Genomic DNA, 23,693 nt, shown 5'->3' with positions numbered 1-23,693 from the left:
ATCCGGATACCTTTTAACCGGACATCGGATTAACCGGACTACACTCGGCGGAAAAGACATCTGTTTAACTGGACAATTTTTATCAGCACATTGGTTTAACCGGACTAGATCGGCAGGAAGTGGGCAGTACTGAAACGACTGTTCTCGTGGGAAAGATTTGAGACCAGTGATCACGTGTCTAAATACAATGTTCTCCTAAATTTAAGTCGAATATCACAGTAAACAGTTCGTTTTAATGAGTTTTTGGGGATGTCGGTTTAACCGGAAAACCCGTTATCCGGACTGGCCTCGGTCCCGAGGAGTCCGGATAAGAGGAAGTCTGCTGTAATAATTTTGAGTTGTGTGAATTCATTAGTTATAGTATTTTTTTAAATTTTTATTTTTGACGACACTCCTGTCTTTGTACGTTGTACTATGTAAGATGTTATGAGTGAATAAAGAATTTGAATTTGAATAGGAAAGATAGGTTAATTACAGGAACATTACTGGGAAGAGAGGAAATGAGTGTTGTGGAAGAGAGAAGATTTGAGAGGTGGAATAAAACACAAGTTGTGACATAATAAAACACTTATATTATTCAGGTTTTCAATGAGATAGTAAAACTAAATAGTGAACGCTCACACTACAAATCAATGTCTAAAACTTACAAAACTGAATAAATCATGAGATACCAGAGTTTGTATCCAATACTGGAACATTGGTTGCTTAGTTTAAACAATAAAAGTACTTTCATCACACAATATACATTATTAGAGAGTAAATTACTTAGGTAAGAACATTTATCATCTTATTTTGGTCTTTTCCTACTGCTGCATTTGTTCCACTTCATTGTATATTACACCCATCGGAGCGAGAGCTGCTATCGCAGCTTGCTTCTTAGCTTCCTTTTTGTTTTTGCCTAAAATACAAGTTAGCAAATCAGTATCTCTGTTAAAGCCCCATGATTGATTATCATACCCACAGTTTTTAATTTAAGTAATGTACAGTACCAGGATAAGTCCTTTGATATCTTTAATTCTTTACGAGACGCTAATAAAGTTATTGAATGACAAAACTCACATTGATGGGCACTCGCAGGATTTTATACAGGCAAACCACTATCTTGTTCCTGGGATCAGAGGAAGGCCTCCACAAACAAGTTAATGTTAACGCTTCATAACAAGAATTGAGTAGGCTCCAACAATAGTTGTTAAGCGGAGATATTCAATTGTTGGTATCTGTAACCTTAGAGAGCATTGGAAAGAAAAGTATTTCTCAGAAAAAAAATTCAAAAACTCCCAATATTTGAATTTCTCTCAATTCATACAAAGTTTTAACCAGATTTGACTCCAGCACATACTATTTGCATACAAAATATGAATTTAATTGGTTACAACGTACCTCTGCCAACATATTGCCGACCGTCCACCTCAATGGAGATGATGAAGGTGACCCTGGGCTGTTCTCCCTCTCTACTCTCATTGTACACCAAGTTGGGCTTCAGTTGGTTGAGCAACATCACAGGATGTCTCTGGTTTGCGTCCTCCGGAATCTTCTTCATTGGCTGTTGGCCAGAAACAAGTAAGACTTTGGTAGGAAACTTGGTAATAACAATTTAGCAAGTTACAACATTCTTTCTAATAAATACAAGATACTTTTAAGGTAGGAAAACGTTTTTACTATTTATCTGTCCTGAGTATCTGTCCTTAGTTTCAACCTTTTAAATTGGCCCTATGGCTCTCTGTTTAGCTCTTAAATTCACCAGTTGTAGATACTTAAAGCCCAGAGCTTGCGGTAGCCAACAGTCATAAGTAGGGATGTCATAGATTACTGTCATTCACCTATTGGTCTGATGATGATTTGAGTGTAATCTTTTATATATGCACTTACCATTTTTTTTTTTACACAATTATTTTTCAAGTGACATTGGACACATTTTTACTTATTTTTCATATTTTATAACAAGTACCATGCTAATTTAGAAGACTTTTAAAATAGTAGCCACTTCTTCCCTAACTTACTTAAAAAAAAGATAAATCTCCTAAATTTTCCCGAGTTTCTAGAGATATAAACTGAGTTTTTGTGTAATCAAACTCAACTAAACAAGGTGATACAAATACCAAAGGCATTTAATTTTTTTTCATCGCGTCAACAAGTTTACAAATGCTCAATATGCCCAACTACTGACAATTAAGCCATATAAACCCAATACTGAAACTTGTTCTACAATTTTAGTAGAAAGGGACAAATAAGATTATATGAAAGGTTGTGTAAGTCTAACGACAAAAAAGCAACTTTTCATATTTCTGGTGAAGTCAACTGTCACAATAGGCGTAGAAGGAATACTGAGAATCTGGGAAAAACAAATTAATTAAGCATAGGCCTACACGCAACATTTTCTGTGCCAATTAGTTTTTGGTCTACAATAGACTCCCTCTTATGTGGAGTCCTCGGTACCGAGGCCAGTCCGGATAACGGTTTTTTCCGGTTAAACCGACGTCCCAAAAAAATTTTTTTAATGGACAGTTTACTGTGATATTTGACTTACATTTAGGATAGCATTGTATTTAGACACGTGATCACTGGTCTCAAATCTTTCCGACGAGGACAGTCGTTTCAGTACCGCCCACTTCCTGCCGATCTAGTCCGGTTAAACTAATGTGCTGATAAAAATTGTCCAGTTAAAGATATGTCATTTCCGCCGAGTATAGTCCGGTTAAACTGATGTCTGCTTAAAAGGTGTCCAGATAAGAGGGAGTCTACTGTATTTTCTTTTGAGTTTTTTTTTTAGTTTGGCTGGACTAACTGAATATGTTATAGAATTGGCTGTGCTAAAAATGTTTTTAATCCCCTTAACTATCATTTAAAACAGCTGTTAAATCATGGTATTCTTTCAATCATTCTGCAGACTATGTAAATTTAAAAATTAAATAGACCCACCGCAGCATTTCCAAGTGAAATTTGAGGCTTAAATGTAGTCACGGCAGAATTGGGGGCATGAGGCGGTAGACGGCCAGCCGGTGGACCATAGCCTGGGGGTGGGGGACCGCGTGGTCCAGGGGGATAGGGCATGAAGCGCTGTCCCCGCCCAGGGCCAGGGAACGGCCTGAACCCTCCTCGCCCACGGTAACCGAACTCTGGGGGACCTGGGCGACGTGTGAAATACTGCTCATCTCCAACATCTTCGTCATACTGCCAAGCAATACATGAATCATTCATCATTTGAATACATACATAAAAAATACCCCCGCCGCAGCAAACCTGCAGACTAAGGGAATTTTAACTTGTCTGATTACATATTTACTAAAATATTTCCATAAATAAAACAAATTTATTCCCAATCTATATATAAAGCCAAAAGTACCCATGAACTTTTGAGAAAACTACAAGGCACACCCCCCTAAACCTTATACTTAAAATGTTCGTCATGACGAGAAACCTTGCGCAAAACCATCCATTATTTCATAAATTTAAGGCCCTTTAAGGTCGTAATTCATTTCTAAAGGGAACTTTCCATATACTTACCTAATGTTAAAATACCTCAACTGTACTTATTTGTCTTTATTACTATATCCTGTTTTGTTTATTTCAGCCCAACCTAACCAATCAATAATGTTATTAATACTTATGAAGTCAAACGGGGTAAAGCCTGTGGGTAACTGCTAGTTTAAATAACATTAGATTTAACGAGTGCTTAGGTTTGCTGCTACGGGGAAAGTTAACAGTGTTTTATCACAAAATGCCAATAGTATCTAGGATGAAATAAATAAATCTGCCAAATTTGATCAACATATATCCATAAACAAGTAGGTAAACTACAACAGTTTTCGTTTTCTCCATAAGAATAACATGCGAATTTTAAATTAACACTTTTTAAAATTTTCTCCGTAACTATTGGCATACAACAATGCTTCAATATACTAAATTATTTATTTTAGGGATGGACGGGTCCCGAAATTTCGGGAATTTTTCGGGAAAAAAATATTCCCGATTATCGGGACGGGATTACATTTGACTCGGGAATTTTTCGGGACGGGATTTGGTCCGATCGTCGGCGATTTTTCCGCTTCGCGAGTGCCGATAACGCCGTTATTGTGAGCGATAGGTCCGCGAACGCAGGAGACGAAGTCATTTCGACGATTACGACGTGACCGCGGAGTCATAACGACGATCGGGCTGTGACCGCGGAGTCATACCGACGATCACGCCGTGACCGCGAGTCATAGCCTACCGACGATCGCCCTGTGACCGCGGAGTCCTACCGACGATCGCGCCGTGACCGCGAGTCATACCGCCGATCGCGCCGTGACCGCGAGTCATACCGCCGATCGCGCCGTGACCGCGAGTCATACCGACAATCGCGCCGTGACCGCGGAGTCCTACCGACGATCGCGCCGTGACCGCGAGTCATACCGACGATCGCGCCGTGACCGCGGAGTCCTACGGACGATCACGACGTGACCGTGGAGTCCTACCGACGATCGCGCCGTGACCGCGGAGTCATACCGACGATCACGCCGTGACCGCGAGTCATAGCCTACCGACGATCGCCCTGTGACCGCGGAGTCCTACCGACGATCGCGCCGTGACCGCGAGTCATACCGCCGATCGCGCCGTGACCGCGAGTCATACCGACGATCGCGCCGTGACCGCGGAGTCCTACCGACGATCGCGCCGTGACCGCGAGTCATACCGACGATCGCGCCGTGACCGCGGAGTCCTACGGACGATCACGACGTGACCGTGGAGTCCTACCGACGATCGCGCCGTGACCATGGAGTCATGCTGACGATCGAGCCGTGATCGCGAGTCATACCGACGATCATGCCGTGACCGCGAGTCATACCGACGATAACCCCGTGACCGCGGAGTCTTACCGACGATCGCGCCGTGACCGCGAGTCATGACGACGACCGCGCCGTGACCGCGAGTCATGACGACGATCGCGCCGTGACCGCGGAGTCATTCTGACGATCGAGCCGTGATCGCGAGTCATACCGACGATCATGCCGTGACCGCGAGTCATACCGACGATAACCCCGTGACCGCGGAGTCATACCGACGATCGCGCCGTGACCGCGAGTCATACCGACGATCGCGCCGTGACCGCGAGTCATGACGACGATCGCGCCGTGACCGTGAGTCATACAGACGATCACCCCGTGACCGCGGAGTCATACCGACGATCGCGCCGTGACCGCGAGTCATACCGACGACCGCGCCGTGACCGCGAGTCATGACGACGATCGCGCCGTGACCGCGAGTCATGACGACGACTGCGCCGTGACCGCGAGTCATGACGACGACCGCGCCGTGACCGCGAGTCATGACGACGATCGCGCCGTGACCGCGGAGTCATACCGACGACCGCGCCGTGACCGCGAGTCATGACGACGATCGCGCCGTGACCGCGGAGTCATTCTGACGATCGAGCCGTGACCGCGAGTCATGACGACGATCGCGCCGTGACCGCGGAGTCATTCTGACGATCGAGCCGTGATCGCGAGTCATACCGACGATCGCGCCGTGACCGCGAGTCATACCGACGATCGCGCCGTGACCGCGAGTCATGACGACGATCGCGCCGTGACCGTGAGTCATACAGACGATCACCCCGTGACCCGCGAGTCACAAGTTTCTATAGGTACCTGTAAATTGTTACCCATTTTTTGGTTTTTATAGATCAGTGCCACAAATGGTAAAAATCGATTTCGTATGTCTTTTTTGGTAACTGCAATACAGTACTTTCTTTTTATGCATAGAAAAAAAATCCCGTCCCGTCCCGTCCCGAAAATCGGGAAGGAAATAAAAATCCCGTCCCGTCCCGTCCCGAACTAAAAATTCAATCCCGTCCATCCCTAATTTATTTTTTTAAGCTCTACAAAATGGTTGGGTTAGAAATTCCAAAATTTGATGTTTTAAGGGTTAAAAATGGGAAAAACCCATTTTTACCTCATAAAACCCCCATAAACCCCAGTTCCCATAGTCCGATTATGCTGGTTTGCGATCTCGTTTAAATAAATGTAGGTTTACACGTTTATACCAAATTTCATCAAAATCAGATAATTTTTGTTTGAGTTATCGTTCTAACAGACATATATATATATATTAATAAGCAAAATAATAAAAGCCAGAGTACCCTGAAATTCATTTTTTATTTAAAAATTGTTTACATACTTTAATAACACTCATACTGTGATCATGGCCTTAGTGCCGAAATACGTATCAGTTTAAATAAAAAATGAATTTCAGGGTACTCTGGTTTTTATTATTTTGCTTATTAATTGAAAAAGTAGCCCTAAAAAGTGAACAGAACTATCAATATATATATATATAAAGTATATCTTACCAGAAGGCTTTTATGTTTCTTGATGAAAATGCCAAATGACTTTTATATTCTTGAGGAGATCTTGATAGATCTTAAGGTACTTTAAAAAAAGTCTTATATATATTATATATATGAATTTGAATGGATGGTGTTTTGGTCTCTGGGGACCTTAAAACAAAAAAGTAAATCGGTCCCGGGTCCAGGTCTTACCATGAGACCTACGGTAATAGCTTATTATATATATATATATTCTTGAGGAGATCTTGATAGAGTTTATGAAGAATGAAACATGAAACAGTGCAAATTTTCGTTTAATACAAACGTTTTCAAGCAAAGAGAAATGAAAAATGTAAAGATGAACAAAACAAATAAATATGAACTGTTTACAAATTACAAATATTTGTAAACAGTTCATATTTATTTGTTTTGTTCATCTTTACATTTTTCATACAAATAAATATGAACTGTTTACAAATATTTGTAAACAGTTCATATTTATTTGTTTTGTTCATCTTTACATTTTTCATTTCTCTTTGCTTGAAAACGTTTGTATTAAACGAAAATTTGCACTGTTTCATGTTTCATTCTTCATAAACTCTATCAAGATCTCCTCAAGAATATATATATATAAAATAAATAAATATGAACTGTTTACAAATATTTGTAAACAGTTCATATTTATTTGTTTTGTTCATCTTTACATTTTTCATTTCTCTTTGCTTGAAAACGTTTGTATTAAACGAAAATTTGCACTGTTTCATGTTTCATTCTTCATAAACTCTATCAAGATCTCATCAAGAATATATATATATATATATAATAAGCTATTACCGTAGGTCTCATGGTAAGACCTGGACCCGGGACCAATTTACTTTTTTGTTTTGAGGTCCCCAGAGACCAAAAACACCATCCATTCAAATTCATATGTATAATATATATAAGACTTTTTTTAAAGTACCTTAATAAGTTAAATAATAGTAAGTAATTAATAAGTAAATAAGTTAAAATTAAATTTTTAACAGTTTAAACCTTAAAAAAATTGCTGTAACACTTTCCCTAAATGAAAAAAATGTTGACTTTTTGGCAACTAAATTTTGTAAACAGAGTATAGAACACTGGTAGTATAATGGTAGTGCACAACAATCCACTCATTGCAAGGCTTTTTAAGCCAGAAAATGGTTTGTCCATATTTACCTGTACCTGCCAATGTTATTGATTGAACTTTACGCATTATTTTTTATCGATCATTTTACATTGATTATTATTTTCTCTTACATTTTTTTTCATTTAGGGAAAGAGTTACAGCAATTTTTTTAAGGTTTAAACTGTTAAAAATTTAATTTTAACTTATTTACTTATTAATTACCTACTATTATTTAACTTATTAAGGTACTTTAAAAAAAATCTTATATATATTATATATATGAATTTGGTGTTTTTGGCCTATACAGGGTGTCTACCAGATTTCTCAAATGGAATTCCCGACTTTTTCCCGACTTTTCATTACCATTTTTATATAAATCCCGACCAAAAACTCGGTCCATTCTCCATGTTACTACACCTTTTTCCGTCTCGCGGTCACGGTACCTTCGTCAACATATGTTGTCACTTACGATCCAGCGAAATCACTGACGATCGAAACGTATCACATGCCAAGAAAATCCCGTACTAAATGTAGGGGTGTGTGAAGCAGCAAAACATTTCAACTCAAAGCAACGATTCGATTTAAAAAAATGTTGATGTAACTCGATTCGAAGCAACATGGAATTTTTCTATTCATACTTCTCAGTGGAGTGAAATATCTGTTTTCAATCATACATTAGAAGAACCAGTATTTCTGTAAATATCAGCGAGCTTCTTGCCTATTTCATAATTTTTACTTGCAGGATCATGTTGTTAAGTATGTTTCTTATTTTATTTTATTCATTTTATAAATAAAGATATGTTTGGATGTAAACAAATAAAAACCTTTGTAAGATTTAAATGAATCTTTCAATTGGTTTACATTGATAAAATAAGAGGATAGAATCAGAACTACAAGGTATACATAACTTCTTGTATGGCTAAGCAATGTCTCAGTGTATGCCATGTACTTGGATGGTAATAACTTGTATGGCTAAGCAATGTCTCAGTGTATGCCATGTACTTGGATGGTAATAACTTGTATGGCTAAGCAATGTCTCAGTGTATGCCATTTACTTGGATGGTAATAACTTGTATGGCTAAGCAATGTCTCAGTGTATGCCATGTACTTGGATGGTAATAACTTGTATGGCTAAGCAATGTCTCAGTGTATGCCATGTACTTGGATGGCAATAACCTGTATGGCTAAGCAATGTCTCAGTGTATGCCATGTACTTGGATGGCAATAACCTGTATGGCTAAGCAATGTCTCAGTGTATGCCATGTACTTGGATGGCAATAACCTGTATGGCTAAGCAATGTCTCAGTGTATGCCATGTACTTGGATGGTAATTACTTGTATGGCTAAGCAAAGTCTCAGTGTATACCATGTACTTGGATGGCAATAACCTGTATGGCTAAGCAATGTCTCAGTGTATGCCATGTACTTGGATGGCAATAACCTGTATGGCTAAGCAATGTCTCAGTGTATGCCATGTACTTGGATGGCAATAACCTGTATGGCTAAGCAATGTCTCAGTGTATGCCATGTACTTGGATGGTAATTACTTGTATGGCTAAGCAAAGTCTCAGTGTATGCCATGTACTTGGATGGCAATAACTTGTATGGCTAAGCAATGTCTCAGTGTATGCCATGTACTTGGATGGTAATAACTTGTATGGCTAAGCAATGTCTCAGTGTATGCCATGTACTTGGATGGTAATAACTTGTATGGCTAAGCAATGTCTCAGTGTATGCCATGTACTTGGATGGTAATAACTTGTATGGCTAAGCAATGTCTCAGTGTATGCCATGTACTTGGATGGTAATAACTTGTATGGCTAAGCAATGTCTCAGTGTATGCCATGTACTTGGATGACAATAACCTGTATGGCTAAGCAATGTCTCAGTGTATGCCATGTACTTGGATGGCAATAACCTGTATGGCTAAGCAATGTCTCAGTGTATGCCATGTACTTGGATGGTAATAACTTGTATGGCTAAGCAATGTCTCATCTCAATGAATAGCTTATATAATTAATGTCAATCATTTGAATAATGTCAATAAGTTATATGGATACTGATAGTCAAAGTAACATTATCAATGTAACAGTCAACTACGTATATGGATACTGATTCAATGACGTATAGACACTGATTCAAAAAGCTTTTTGGATAATGATTCAATAACGTATATGGATACTGATTCAATACCGTATATAGATACTGATTCCATAACGTATGGATGCGGATTCAAAAACGTATATTATGGACACTGAATGCCCATGATTCAAATCGTTATTTTGATCATCACTGAATCGAATTGGAATTCCGATGCATTTTCGTTTCATCCCCCACCCCTCAAATGTAATCCCGTCCCAATGATCAGGGATATAAGATCCAGAACATTTTTTTAAGTTTTGGGACCCGTTCATCCCTAATTTTGAAAGGTTAGATTATTCCCGACTTTCGGCCGAAATTCATGACTTTTTCACGACTTTTCCCGACCTTTCAAAATCCCCGACTTTTTCCCGAATTTCCCGGAATTCCCGACTGGTAGACACCCTGCTATATGGGAAATTTGCTAAAACTAATGGGAATATTGTTAAGATTTTTTTACAGAGGAAAAAGTTCAACTAGGTAGCTTATCTGAGAAAGTTATCGTTTAGGAGGAAAAACACATAAATTGCAAACACTTCCAAAATCTTAATTTTTACAGCAATGGAGGATGCAGTTTTCTTTATTAGAACTAAAAGGGTTTTAACATAGGTACTAAATTTATAGAAAACTCAAAAATGTTGATGATTTTAGTAAATTTTCCCATAGGGAAGTAGTTATTACCGTAGGTGGCATGGTGAATTACTTTTTCATTCTGATGTCTCAAGAGGCTAAAAACACCATTCGTTCAAATTTTTATACATGTATGTATACATCCGTGAATGCCAACTTGAGTAATTTTTGTCCGATTTTGATTAAATTTTGTTCAAAGGCGGTTTGATAAATTTGAATGACTTCACGAACTAGCATGATCGGGACCATAGGAATGGGTTTTATGGGGTAATAAAATGGTTTTTCTAATTTTTCGCCCTCAAAACACATAATTTACCAATTTCTCTCTAGACCTTTTTAAAGAGCTTATAAAACAAATAATTTAGTATATCTAAGTGTTTTTGTACGTTCATTGGTAAAAGAGAAAGCTGTAAATTAAAAATTCCCATGTTATTGTTATGGAGAATTTTGTAAAATGTTCGTTTGCTTCTTCATGGATATATTTTGATCAAACTTGGACAATTTATATATTCTATACTAAGCTATTAATATTTTACTAAAACCCCCCACTTTAATAGTCTTCTTTTAGCAGCAAACCTAGGTAATCGTTAAACCTAATGTTATTTAAATACATTAAATTGAAAATCAATTCAGACAAATGGAAATTCGCTTAGCAAACCTGCCAATGCTGCGTGGTGTGGGTATTGGTATTTTTTCCATATATTTATAAATATTCAGTGAATTATAAGGGGAGAAATGTAAAAATACTAATCAGCCACTTGGCTTTCCTTTGAAATATTTAACCGGAAATATTTAATTATCAACTGTTAATTTTGATTTTATTACTACCGGCAACACACCAAAATAAGAAAATTATTCTTTCCTCAGTCAACTAGGAAAGATGATTGTGAAATTTTTATGTTATTGTTTGCTTACTGCTACAAATTCTAGTTTCTAGTATAGAGGATGTGTGTGATTATACCTTCTCAGCAGGATATGACAATGGCATCTGTACCACAGGAGCCTCTGGGGGTCCTTCTTTTTGCCATTCTGTGAACAGTTTGTGAAGAGCAAACGCAGCCAAACTACCCCACGGAACTTCATCCTCAGGCTTTGGCTTCCGATTCTTTTCTTTTGATTCCTCACCACCATCCATGTTGTCATCTTCTGTAAGAATTTTCAAAAATTAAATTAAAATGCTTGAACAATAAAAAAATATTTTACTAATAACTTTTATTATTCTAGAAAAAAGGCAAGGAAGATTATTAGAGATATGACTGGAAGCGGTAGGAAGAAACAAAGCGAATTGCCCGAATTGGGTATGGTGTATGCTGCATTTGTAGCAGCTGTACCTCTTCCTCCAGCCAGAATTTAATTAAATAAGTTATTATGGAAAAACTAACCGTGCTTCTGTACAAAACATTTCAGCCAGTACAGCTATCGAGCTATCCCTACCAATAAGACCACCTAACACTAGTGTTTTGGATAAAAAAAGGTTAAGCAAATGGACAAGTAATTACCAACACAGGGAATCAGAGGAAACATTCAAAGGTACACTTAAGTACTGTAGTTTATAGCAACAGTCACTTGTGTCTAGTTCAAATTGTATTGATCGTTCCCTTCCGCTCTCATCTCCCCCTCACATCATGTACTATAGCGCTCACGCTGTAGGAAGAGCCTGTGCGGTACAATTGCTGTTGTAAACAATAGCCGTTTGGGCTCTTTCTGGCTTGGTACTAGTATATTTCTGTTCCACCATTCCCAGGCAGCGCACGGTTGTTCCATAAGATTGTTTCCTCTGTATATATTACTTTTATGTAGTACTAATTAGTTATTATCATCTAATGAAATAGTTCCTATTAACAGGAACGCACTAAGGAAGACTAAATTGATTAACTTATCTAAGAAGTGTTCCAGGTAGTCAAAAGCGCAAAAAAGTTCAAACCACAATAAACTTCTGAAAGAAGCTTCCGATTTTGTAGGAAAAAATATCAATGTTATTGAGTTGTGAACTTTTATTACAAGCTTACCACCAACTGAAACTTTTTTGGATAAATTTGTTGTGCATCTATTCCTTCTTCCTTGATGTATTCCTTAGCTAGGCCCTTCAAAAAAAAAACAACAAAAAAAAACCATTAATGAGACCTTGTCTCCACTTACCTTCCTCCAGTTCCGGCTTGACTTCAGCAGAAGCTTGCTGAGCTTTGGACAGCTGTTCCAACAGAAGGTACTTCAAGGCTTTCTCTGAAGCCTGAACTTTGGCTTTGGAAGCACCCAAACCGTGGCCAGTGAACTGTTTTCCGTCAACCTGGAGAATAAAAGTTTCTCTATAACACTTTGTGGCCCCTATATTTTACAACACACTGCTGGTTTCTGCTTCATGTAAGAATGGAGCTTAATTTTTGGGGAAATACAGTATAGAATGGTGTTTAGGAACATGGGAGTCCGTTGTACTCTTACATATTACAGTTGATAAAAAATAATATGGGTATTCAGGTAGTTTCAAAGTCGTAAAACTGAATATCATATAATTAATGTTCTGAGAAGCAAACATTCCATACATCAACTATATGACAGACATTGATGTGTCATTGACGTGTCATTGACGTGTTGATACTGAAGTAGACATCCCATCCATACAAACCTGCAGTAACAATCTCTTAATGAAATAGAATACTTTTGAATAATCCAAACATAAAGGGCAATGCTATAGTTTTTTAAAGGATATGACAAACAATACTAGACAAGTTGTCCTTTCAGTTTGGCATATTTGGCAGAAATTAGCATTTTACATCAGCCCTCTACGTGGGGTCATTAAACTAAATTCATTTGTTGTTTTATAACTGGCTATAAAACTTTTAACAAAAATAGTGTGTTTTAAACAGTCAGTGTTTTAAATATTGCATACTCACTTCCACAGTGGCTACATAGCCCCCCCAGGCAGAATCTTCTTTGACCGCAAACTTGCCAGTACCCGGCCGCAGCTCATTGAGGAATGTCAAAGCGTTCTTGGGGTTGAGAATCCGGCGTAGCTTGGCGTTCTGACGAGCCCGTTTCACCTTGTTTGAGATCTTTAGCACTACAGTACAAGAACATGTGTTAATTTCTCAAGAATTGACTCAGACTAAACTCTGTCAAGAACTTAAGTTAAAATTGCTTGAGATTTGTAAGTTTAGAAAAAGTACTGCTTCTAGCATAAATATATGGTGAATAGTTATTGTGCCTTATGATCAGAGCATTGGCGATTCCCGAGTAAGCTTTTTGATGGTTTGAAATTGGACCCAGCTACACTAGAAGATTAGGTTAGGAAAAAATGCTCGTGGCTTAGTAATAAGTTCGTCGTAGGCTGAAACAAAGCCACACAAGGTATCTCAATACATTCTATGTATTAACATTTAATTCATGTTCAGCTTGATGTTTTTGCTTAGTACAGAAGTTAATATTATATAGGCCAGCAACATATCAATGCCACAGCTAATAACATCAAAATACAGTATAGTACATTGACAAAATTTAGGCGGTTTGAGGGAAAGTTCCCCCACTATCTCTTTGTAACTTGGTGTATACGTTGCACCTGATTGACTTTTTGGCAACTAAATTTTGTAAACAGAGTATAGAACACTGGTAGTATAATGGTAGTGCACAACAATCCACTCATTGCAAGGCTTTTTAAGCCAGAAAATGGTTTGTCCATATTTACCTGTACCTGCCAATGTTATTGATTGAACTTTACGCATTATTTTTTATCTGTCATTTTACATTGATTATTTTTTTCTCTTTAATTTTTTTTCATTTAGGGAAAGAGTTACAGCAATTTTTTTAAGGTTTAAACTGTTAAAAATTTAATTTTAACTTATTTACTTATTAATTATCTACTATTATTTAACTTATTAAGGTACTTTAAAAAAAATCTTGGAATTAAAACTAGATGATGTTGTGAGAACGTGTAAACATGCTTTTAACTACAAGAACAAACATATTTTTTTTTTAAATTCAGTCCCTACAAAGTGTTGAAAATGGCAGAATTTAAAGACATGATTTTCCTTTTTGTAAGATGAGTGAAGAATCTTAAGTGATTAAATAAGTCGTAATACCCACCAGGACGCTTCTTCCAAAGTGGTGTCGTTTTGTTAACGGAATTTCCTTCTCCATTCTCAGCAGCATTTACAGGAGTAGAGACCGGTGTTACCGGTTCCTGTTTAGGAACAACGTTGGTAGCGGCTGGGGTGGTGGTTGAGCTTACGACTGCTGGTTTGACCGCTGGAGTACTAGGAGTCGGAGCAGGGGCTTGTGGTAGTGGGGGCTGCGGTTTTTGCTGTGGTTGTGTCTGTTGTGGCTGCTGTAAATGGGAATGAAGCTATGCAAACAGTAACACGGGGAGATGATATTGACACAAGGCCTCATCGACCAACCAACACCTCACAATACAATTACACTTGCTGTGCGCGCCACGCTTATATTCCGGATGAAATATAAGCGCAGAGCTTCCCTAGTGGCTTACTGCTTGGGAACAGTGTTGGTTGAAAATGGCCAATGCCACTAACCTTCCCCACCGATCTCATGCATAGCTGAGATACCCAGGGAAAAGAGAAAAAAGAAAATCAATGAATGGTGTCGTAACTAGTCACAAACATAGGTTAGTTATATAGGCCAATTTGTATAGGTACTCTGTTACAAGTTAAATTTTCATAACGGCCAGGTAGGCCTGGTTAAAACAATTTATTTTAAACAACTGCAAGAGTGTCCAAATTAGTGGTTTTGTTTAATGGAATGATACAGAAAACTTTTTAAGCTACATTTCAACTCAGCCCTTACATTTTTAAAACAAACATTTTTTGGCTCAGTTATAGTATCACAAGTTTACTTTCTCTCTTTAGGAATGACTCAAGATAATTGGGGAATGAAAAGTGAACTTGGAACAGAATATTTGCCAAGTTTAATATTATTGATATGAAATGGACCCTTTAGTCAGGTTGGGTAGCAGGAAAATATTTCAGTTCTGGCAGAGAGGCTGCAATTTTAGGTGGTTATAGTATACAAGTTTCTGAACCTAAAACCGCCCAGACCCCAATTTTTAAGGACCTCGGTCGTCCGTAATGACGTCATCAAAATGGCGGTCGTAAGAGGATGCTGGGTCCCCATGAATTGGCTATAACGACCGAATGCCTGAACCGATTTTCATGAAATTTGGCACACAAGTACTTGAATACATTATCTCGGCCTGGGTTGAAAATGGTCAAGTTACATCAAGTCATTTCAAAATGGCAGCTGTTCAAAACTAAAAAAAATATGAGTAAAATAATTGTGAATTTTTTTATACAGGGTGAGTTTTAAAAGAGTCCCCCCCCCTACTTTTGTATACATTTCTTAAGATTTCAACTTTGAACCATGTCAGATAATTGTAGAGTAGCAAGTATTTCATTTTGACTGGGTTTACATTTTTGGCCGCCATCTTGGATCCGCCATTTTGGATACAAAGTTATTTTTTCAAAAGTAAAGATAGGGTTGTGACCCACCGTTTCAAACTAAACCTTTACGCTGAATACGATGCTGCAATCCGTTTAAAAAAATGTTGATCCATTCTAAAGTTATGAGAACTTTTTATAACTTCATTTTTAGTCCATTATAACATTGTGCATTTACAAACTAAGGCCATAATCTCAAAATAGTGCTAGATAAAGATAAGTGGACACCACCATTCATTGTTGACCTATTTTCACTCGGTTATGAAGGATGTATTTTTTTCAGCCGCCATCTTGGATCCGCCATTTTGAAATGTGATAAATTATTTTTAGTCCATTATACAAATATTTTGATTTAAAATGTCAATATTTCAAAAACCAAACATGACAATGGAAAACGGATTGCGGCATTGAATTCAACATAAAAAAGTAGTTGAAAATGATGGGTCACAACACCACCTTCATATTTAAAATAATTTATCACATTTCAAAATGGCGGATCCAAGATGGCGGCTGAAAAAAATACATCCGTCATAACCGAGTGAAAATAGGTCAACAATGAATGGTGGTGTCCACTTATCTTTATCTAGCACTATTTTGAGATTATGGCCTTAGTTTGTAAATGCACAATGTTATAATGGACTAAAAATGAAGTTATAAAAAGTTCTCATAACTTTAGAATGGATCAACATTTTTTTAAACGGATTGCAGCATCGTATTCAGCGTAAAGGTTTAGTTTGAAACGGTGGGTCACAACCCTATCTTTACTTTTGAAAAAATAACTTTGTATCCAAAATGGCGGATCCAAGATGGCGGCCAAAAATGTAAACCCAGTCAAAATGAAATACTTGCTACTCTACAATTATCTGACATGGTTCAAAGTTGAAATCTTAAGAAATGTATACAAAAGTAGGGGGGGAACTCTTTTAAAACTCACCCTGTATAAAACAATTCACAATTATTTTACTCATAATTTTTTTAGTTTTGAACAGCTGCCATTTTGAAATGACTTGATGTAACTTGACCATTTTCAACCCAGGCCGAGATAATGTATTCAAGCACTTGTGTGCCAAATTTCATGAAAATCGGTTCAGGCATTCGGTCGTTATAGCCAATTCATGGGGACCCAGCATCCTCTTACGACCGCCATTTTGATGACGTCATTACGGACGACCAAGGTCCTTAAAAATTGGGGTCTGGGCGGTTTTAGGTTCAGAAACTTGTATACTATAACCACCTAAAATTGCAGCCTCTCTGCCAGAACTGAAATATTCTGCCACTATATGCAGCTATACGACCCCACTACTTAACCCTTTCAGTGCTAGGCCAATAATTCATATTTCGTAAGACTTTTTTATTTGCCTTTTAATTCCATTACCTGTTGTTGAATTTTAACTGTAATGTTGTCACTATTTTATTAATTAGGCTAATTTTGAATAATAAGACATTAAGAAAATATATAAAAAGATAAATCCCGGTATTTGTAGTAAAAATTAAATAAAACTTAGTTTTTGTTGTAATTTTCCTGGTTTTCCTATAAATTTTTATGTTCTGATAGTATTGTTTGAAACAAAAATCTCATAAAATCAAAAGACATATAGTTTACAATGTAATATTGAATTTAACTTTGATTTAGTTGGACGAGGTTATCGTAATATCGCCATTTTAGGGAAACTAATGTTTTGCAGCAAAGTCTCAGGAACACATTTATGATCACTGTTGTGTTTTCAACTAAAAATATCATCTAAATAGTCCGTGACTAACTGGTGCTGCTACCTAGTAACGCATTGAACAACCATCTGTAGCGCTATCTGTTCGCAATTGGTGGCGTCAGCTTAAATACCGGTTTTTGACTCCTCGGTCTTCAAGCACAGATAGCCGAGAAGGCTAGGGCGTGTGTCACTTGGCCAGTGGCATTCGTCTGCTCGGGTTTGAATCCCGTCCAGTGTGGCAAATAATTGGTGACCTGTGTGTTTGTAGCAATATACTACAACCACTGGGGCATAGTGAGGTGTTCATAATCCTTGGTTTAGACAAACACCTCGAAATTATCGGATTGGGCGAATCTTTTAGCTAAGTGGTTGATAGTGTATCCTATGAACATGCAGGTCACCAATGGCCGTTTTGCTAAAATAACCTTCCTCTCTATATCCCTTAGAGATTTTTTAAAACAACGATATATCTTTCATAGCACTGAAAGGGTTAAAAGAAAAAACACAATGGTACTTCAACCATTTTTCTCTCTAAAAATAAATCAATTTGGCAAAATCATTAGGATCTACGAGTAATTAAGTGTACTAATATATAAAATTAAGCATAAGATACACAAGCACGAGATACCTAACATTTTTTGTCTAGATCCTCAGTAGGCTATAATAGCCTAAGTTTAAAAGTACAACTTTTAGGCCTATACCCTATAAAGTCTAAAAGTTGAATCATATTTTTTTCCAGGTAAACACCATAGCCTAACTTCAAAAGATTATGATCACAGCTTTATAACAAAATGATCAACTTTAAACTCTTTAGAAAACTCATCAGATTATAACTTACATACAAAAAAGTAGTTTGTAGGCCTATAACCCAAACTAGTACTGAACCATTTATTCTAAAGTATAAACAACACTTTGATTATGGTTCTACTCGTACCTGAGCTGGAGTAGTAGGTTTTGGTGGAGGCTGGGGTGGAGTGGTGGAGAAGGCTGGAGTGCTGTATGATTGCGTTGGGTTGTTGTACGTAACAGGTGGTTGGCTGGTGGAGTATCCAGCGTTGCGGTTCTGTTGGGCCACATTACCAGCACCAGGTCTGTTAGGTTGCTGGTGATAATTCACCTGTGTCGTTGGCGATGGCCGATTACCTGAAACATTAATACAATACGTCCAAGTGTTTCAAATACTTTGTTCAGTGGTTGTAGGTTGTATGGCGTCAGTGCCTTTTGCATCACAGGTCAAATGTCTTTAGCAAAAGTATGTTGAACATCCTTACAGTACTGAAAGATAATGTTCATCTGTTTGACAAGAGAGAGCTTTAGACCTACCACCGATATCGCACTCGGCAAGCCCAACACCTCGATATTATTGATTATTAATCAATATTTTCAATTGATAGTTTCAATCAATATTAGTAGGCCTATAGCTCAGTTCAGAAACTGACCCAAATAATGTTCAATACACGTCTCAAAAGTGTGATTGCTGGCTCAATAGCTTTTTCCAAAATTCAATCTCTCCCCGCAATAAGTCACTTTTGAAACTAGTAATGAAAACTACAACCACGCGATCATCGCTTAACCCATTGGAGACTTGGTATTTAGTTCAATAGCATAGCCTTTAGAATCCAATAAAAATGGCTAATTTGTGTTGTTTCAGTAAGAATTCATAAATATTTGGCTTTTTTACCTGTATATAAAATGTTATATGTAAGCTAAATTAATTTGAATTAAATTTCATATTGTAATAAACATGTTTCATCTTAAACAATTAATTTTTAAAATTATTGAAAAATTTTTTTGTAACAACTTAGGCCTACATTTTTCAAAAGCAATGTCAAAAAGTTTAGTATGAATAAATTTTTACTAAGTTAGGCCTACTGTATTTCTTGCTTTTCCCTTACTTTAAATTTGATTCCCTACATAATTTTTTTTAATTTATAATTAGCCTACATCCACAATAAGTTAGTCTATGTTTTACAGCTATTTATGTAAAACACTGTCTCATCACCACTGTCGTCCGATAGGCCTAGGCCTACGCCGGCGTTGCCCAATTCGCCGTCACTTTCACTGTAATTTTCGCACAAAAGTCTGTCAATCTCACTTGAGAATATGCCACCCCCATTTATTAGTTAAATGAGTTAAGTTATTACCACTGAAAGTACGAACACAAACAAATGTCTGAATATCAAGAACGTAAACAACCACATGACATTAAATGAACCATATTGCTAGCCGAACAAATGAAAATAATATCCCTAGGTCAATGTCAAGGAGAATAAGAAAATGATTCTATAAATAATTCTATAATATAATGATTCTATTGAATAAGTGCCTGCCACGAACCGCCTTAGAACTAGTTTTTCATAATTAATTCATTGTACTCAGAAAACAAAACAAAAGTAAAAGAGAAAAATCTGTAAACTTTGTTTGTCATTTTTTTGAATCTATTGGTCCTCGCCGACAAGTTTTGTAAACTTGGCGAGGCCATGCTTGTAACATCCTAAATAAATATATTTTAATTTGAATTTGAATTATTGTAAAACTGTTGACTTAATATATTGACAAAGATTTGAAAACTTTTTGTTACTTGTTTTTTACTTAGGCCTATTACTTTCAGTTTATTCATAAATAATTGTATGTTATTTAACCTCTTGGCTGCCGTAGTCCGATATATAAGACGTCTGCTAAATGTTTGTTTACTGGCCAGCTACGTCCAAAAGCCAAAATAACACACCAATGGAATCAGCATCCTCTGAGCTTCATGTAGCTAGAGCTTTGACTGCCTCTCTTTGTGGATTTTTCTTGTGGTGGAAGAGATTTCCCGAGATGGCGTCGTCTGATGTTTGTCAACAGTGATCATGTGTTTATTTATTTATTTATTCCAACGGTTTCTCCATTAATACCATTTTGTCAAACTATGAACTATATACATAAGTGGCAAATAATAAGTTAATATCAGTGGTAACAAAAGTCGTGCAATAATAATAAATAAGGAAGCTGGCAATAAATACATGAGTGGGACCTAAGCACTACAATAAATAACAACAAAAGCAGACTATGCCTAGTAATAATGGTAACTAAGTAACAAGCAGTAATGATGGTAAATTTACAACAGGCAATAACAACAACGATAAAATAAGACAACAAACATAGTAATTATTTACCTATTTTGCCTGAAGGTCTTGTAGTTAACACTCGATTAATACTCGATGCGCATTTCGAGCAGTACAAGTCCATCACGTCAACAGTGCGGAACGAAATGTACCCCGCCGCTCGTGTCGCCGCCGGGCAACCGCGACCGCGAATGTGACCGATTAGTGACTGGAAAATATATTGTAAATATGTACATAGTAACAGTAGTGTTTCAGAAGATACTCTATGAAGATGCCGCACTGAGCGGCGAAATGCGCATCGAGTATTAATCGAGTGTTAACTACAAGACCTTCAGGCAAAATAGGTAAATAATTACTGTATAATACAGGTCTTGTCACTGGGTTCAAAAAACATTGAACAAACATAGACTATGGCGGTATTTCTTTATGTCCATACCTTTCGCAGACTATTTGTATGAAAGGATGAATTATATTACAGGCACTATGAGGAAAAACAGGAAACGTATACCCCATGTTCTAAAAAAATTTGAAGTAAGTTAGGCCAAAAAGTTTACATCCGTAAAGACCACAAAACTGATGGTTACGTACAAGGAAAAAGCCTCCCAAAAGAACCCAGTAACTTACTTCTTCTGTCAACTAAGTGTGTTGCAAAATCAGTATGGTAGTAAGAAATAATGATGAGGTGATTGTAAAAGGAAACCCAAAGATAATAGATTTGAATAACTCCTTCATGGGAGGTATTGACCCATGAACATATGTTAGGCTACCATACGCCTGAGACCTCGGTTAGGGATGGACTGTTCAGTATAATCACTAAAAAGTTGTAAGTTATTAGCCTACACATTTTTCAAGAACGATGATCAACAGTAGCCTACCTACTTTAGGCACTGCGAACTGTTAAAAAAACCCAGAGGATGTACGCGTCCGGTAGTTACTGTCATAACCTAACCTAACCAACCGAACTTGCTGATAATGAAAAAATCGGTTAATATGCATTTTAGGGTTTGCACGCGATTTTTGAAATTTTGTTTTTCATTCTACTCGAAATTTAATGCTGATTCCGAAAATGACGTTCTTTTTCCGCGGAAAACGACCATAACGCGGAAAAACGACCAAAACGACCAAAATATTTTTTTAACAAAACACGTCATGTGGGTACTCAAATTAACCGGAATATTTAGCAGATCACGACTATGCAAGAAATTTTTGGATCCGAGGTCAAATAAGCGAGATATTCACGAAAACGTGATACAACCAGCAATAACTCCAACTCACTAGGGGACAGGTGGGAATTCGGGGTTTTGGGTGGGGAGACATCTAACGTGGTTTATCGTTGTAATTTAATGTGTAAAAAATAATGGGTAATTAGTCCGGAGAATTATGAGAGATATGCTTGAAATTGGGAAATTTTTCAGTACCAACCTATTCATTGGTTGTAGTAGCACTGCCATGCTGCTCGTTAGGTTAGGTTAGGTTAGGTTAGGTTGGTTAGGTTAGGTTAGGTTAGGTTAGGTTGGTTAGGTTAGGTTAGTTTGGTTAGGTTAGGTTGGTTAGGTTAGGTTAGGTTGGTGTGGTTGGTTAGGTTAGGTTAGGTTAGGTTGGTTAGGTTAGGTTGGTTAGGTTAGGTTGGTTAGGTTAGGTTAGGTTGGTTGGTTAGGTTAGGTTAGGTTGGTTAGGTTAGGTTGGTTAGGTTAGGTTAGGTTAGGTTGGTTAGGTTAGGTTAGGTTGGTTAGGTTGGTTAGGTTAGGTTTGGTTAGGTTTGGTTAGGTTGGTTAGGTTAGGGTAGGTTAGGTTAAGTTAGGTTATGCATAGTATCATCCCTTTTACCTGTTAAATTAAAACATAAACAATTATAATAAAATAATGACCAGCTGATCCTGATCAGCTGGTATTTTAACACAGACAAAAGTTAGAGCAAAAATCCAAAATAGCATCGCATATTTACGTGAAAATCTCGCTTATTTGACCTCGGATCTAAAAAATTCTTGCATAGTCGTGATCTGCTTAATATTACGGTTAATTTGAGTACCCACATGACGTGTTTTGGTAAAAAAAGAGTTTTTGGTCGTTTTGGTCGTTTTTCCGCGTTATGGTCGTTTTCCGCGGAAAAAGAACGTCATTTTCGGAATCAGCGTTAAATTTCGAGTAGAATGAAAAAAAAAATTTCAAAAATCGCGTGCAAACCCTAAAATGCATATTTACCAAAAAATCGAATAGAAATGTTAAATTCTGTTCATAAAATAAAATTATAAAATGCAAAAAATTCTAACAAAATATGTAAAGAAGACACGGTATTCAAAGCAAAATCTTTGACAAAAAGTTAAGGTTACCGATTCGAACCAGGTAAGTTACCTCTTGCATATCAGCTGATCACCCTATCCACTACACCACGAACACAGATGGTTGTAGACCTAAATTGTATCGTTCTGTTAATGGCGTTGCGGGATTCGGGCCCCCACAAACCGGTGACGTCACTGCCTTATCCACGTCCTATTACCGGACGCGTATCCTCTGTGTTAAAAAAACCTAGCCTAGCTGAAATTTTGCATTAACCCTCGAGCTGGCATGCGCCCGATATCGGACAATTTTAGCCGCGGCCGAAACGGCAGCGCCCGATATCGGGCTCATTTACGACGTAACGGAATTCGCCGATTTTGCACAAAAATGAAAAAAAAAAATTAACTTAATATAGTATTTATTCGGTTCAGAAATGAATAATCTGTCAATTGATGTGCATTCCATCTATTTATACGCCTTTGGGAAAACTTAAAACTCTATGAAAATAAAGCATCAGCTGACGACATTGTCATGTTGACGCAATCGCTTATTACCAGCGTCTGTTGTTGTTTATTTTGTGTTGTGTTTGGTTAAGTTTAGTTTCAGTGTTTTTTCGTTATAAGTTTCATTTTTTATTGAAATTTGAGTTGATTTCACTTCAAGTTGAATGATTGTAACTTCTGTGACCGATCTAGTGAGTTCCAATTCTAAGTAGCGAGGAGACATGCAATTCAAGTACTAGGCCTAGTGTAGGTTGTACACCGAATATGTATATGGTAATAAAAACTGTTGTATGTATTTTAGCGAATTTCCCATATAGGGAATAAGCTATTACCGTAGTACTCATGGTAAGACCTGGACGCGGGACCGATTTTTTTTTTCGTTTTGAGGTCCCTAGAGGCCAAAAACACCATCCGTTCAAATTCATATATATAT

The 23,693-nt window shown here is 37.4% G+C and overlaps 1 protein-coding gene across 1 annotated transcript in view; it reads right to left on the bottom strand.

Moving 5' to 3' along the window:
- Nucleotides 1-549: 549 nt before the first annotated feature.
- The window catches only part of LOC128991315 (uncharacterized), a 26,231-nt gene continuing 3,087 nt past the window's right edge, over nucleotides 550-23,693 (bottom strand). The window contains exons 2-9 of the mRNA XM_054414122.1: nucleotides 18,308-18,516; nucleotides 14,298-14,538; nucleotides 13,112-13,278; nucleotides 12,360-12,507; nucleotides 11,182-11,366; nucleotides 2,920-3,171; nucleotides 1,381-1,543; nucleotides 550-898 (exon numbers count right to left, since the gene is read on the bottom strand). Coding sequence (XP_054270097.1) covers nucleotides 804-898; nucleotides 1,381-1,543; nucleotides 2,920-3,171; nucleotides 11,182-11,366; nucleotides 12,360-12,507; nucleotides 13,112-13,278; nucleotides 14,298-14,538; nucleotides 18,308-18,516 — 1,460 coding nt within the window. The 3' untranslated portion in view covers nucleotides 550-803. The remainder of the gene's footprint in view (nucleotides 899-1,380; nucleotides 1,544-2,919; nucleotides 3,172-11,181; nucleotides 11,367-12,359; nucleotides 12,508-13,111; nucleotides 13,279-14,297; nucleotides 14,539-18,307; nucleotides 18,517-23,693) is intronic.

Source organism: Macrosteles quadrilineatus, unplaced genomic scaffold (assembly GCF_028750875.1).
Source record: "Macrosteles quadrilineatus isolate MER2022 unplaced genomic scaffold, UCM_ALF_1.0 Scaffold_1__1_contigs__length_201487025, whole genome shotgun sequence".
In the NCBI taxonomy this organism is placed as follows: Eukaryota; Metazoa; Arthropoda; class Insecta; order Hemiptera; family Cicadellidae; genus Macrosteles; species Macrosteles quadrilineatus.
This window is presented reverse-complemented; position numbering and strand designations above follow the sequence as displayed.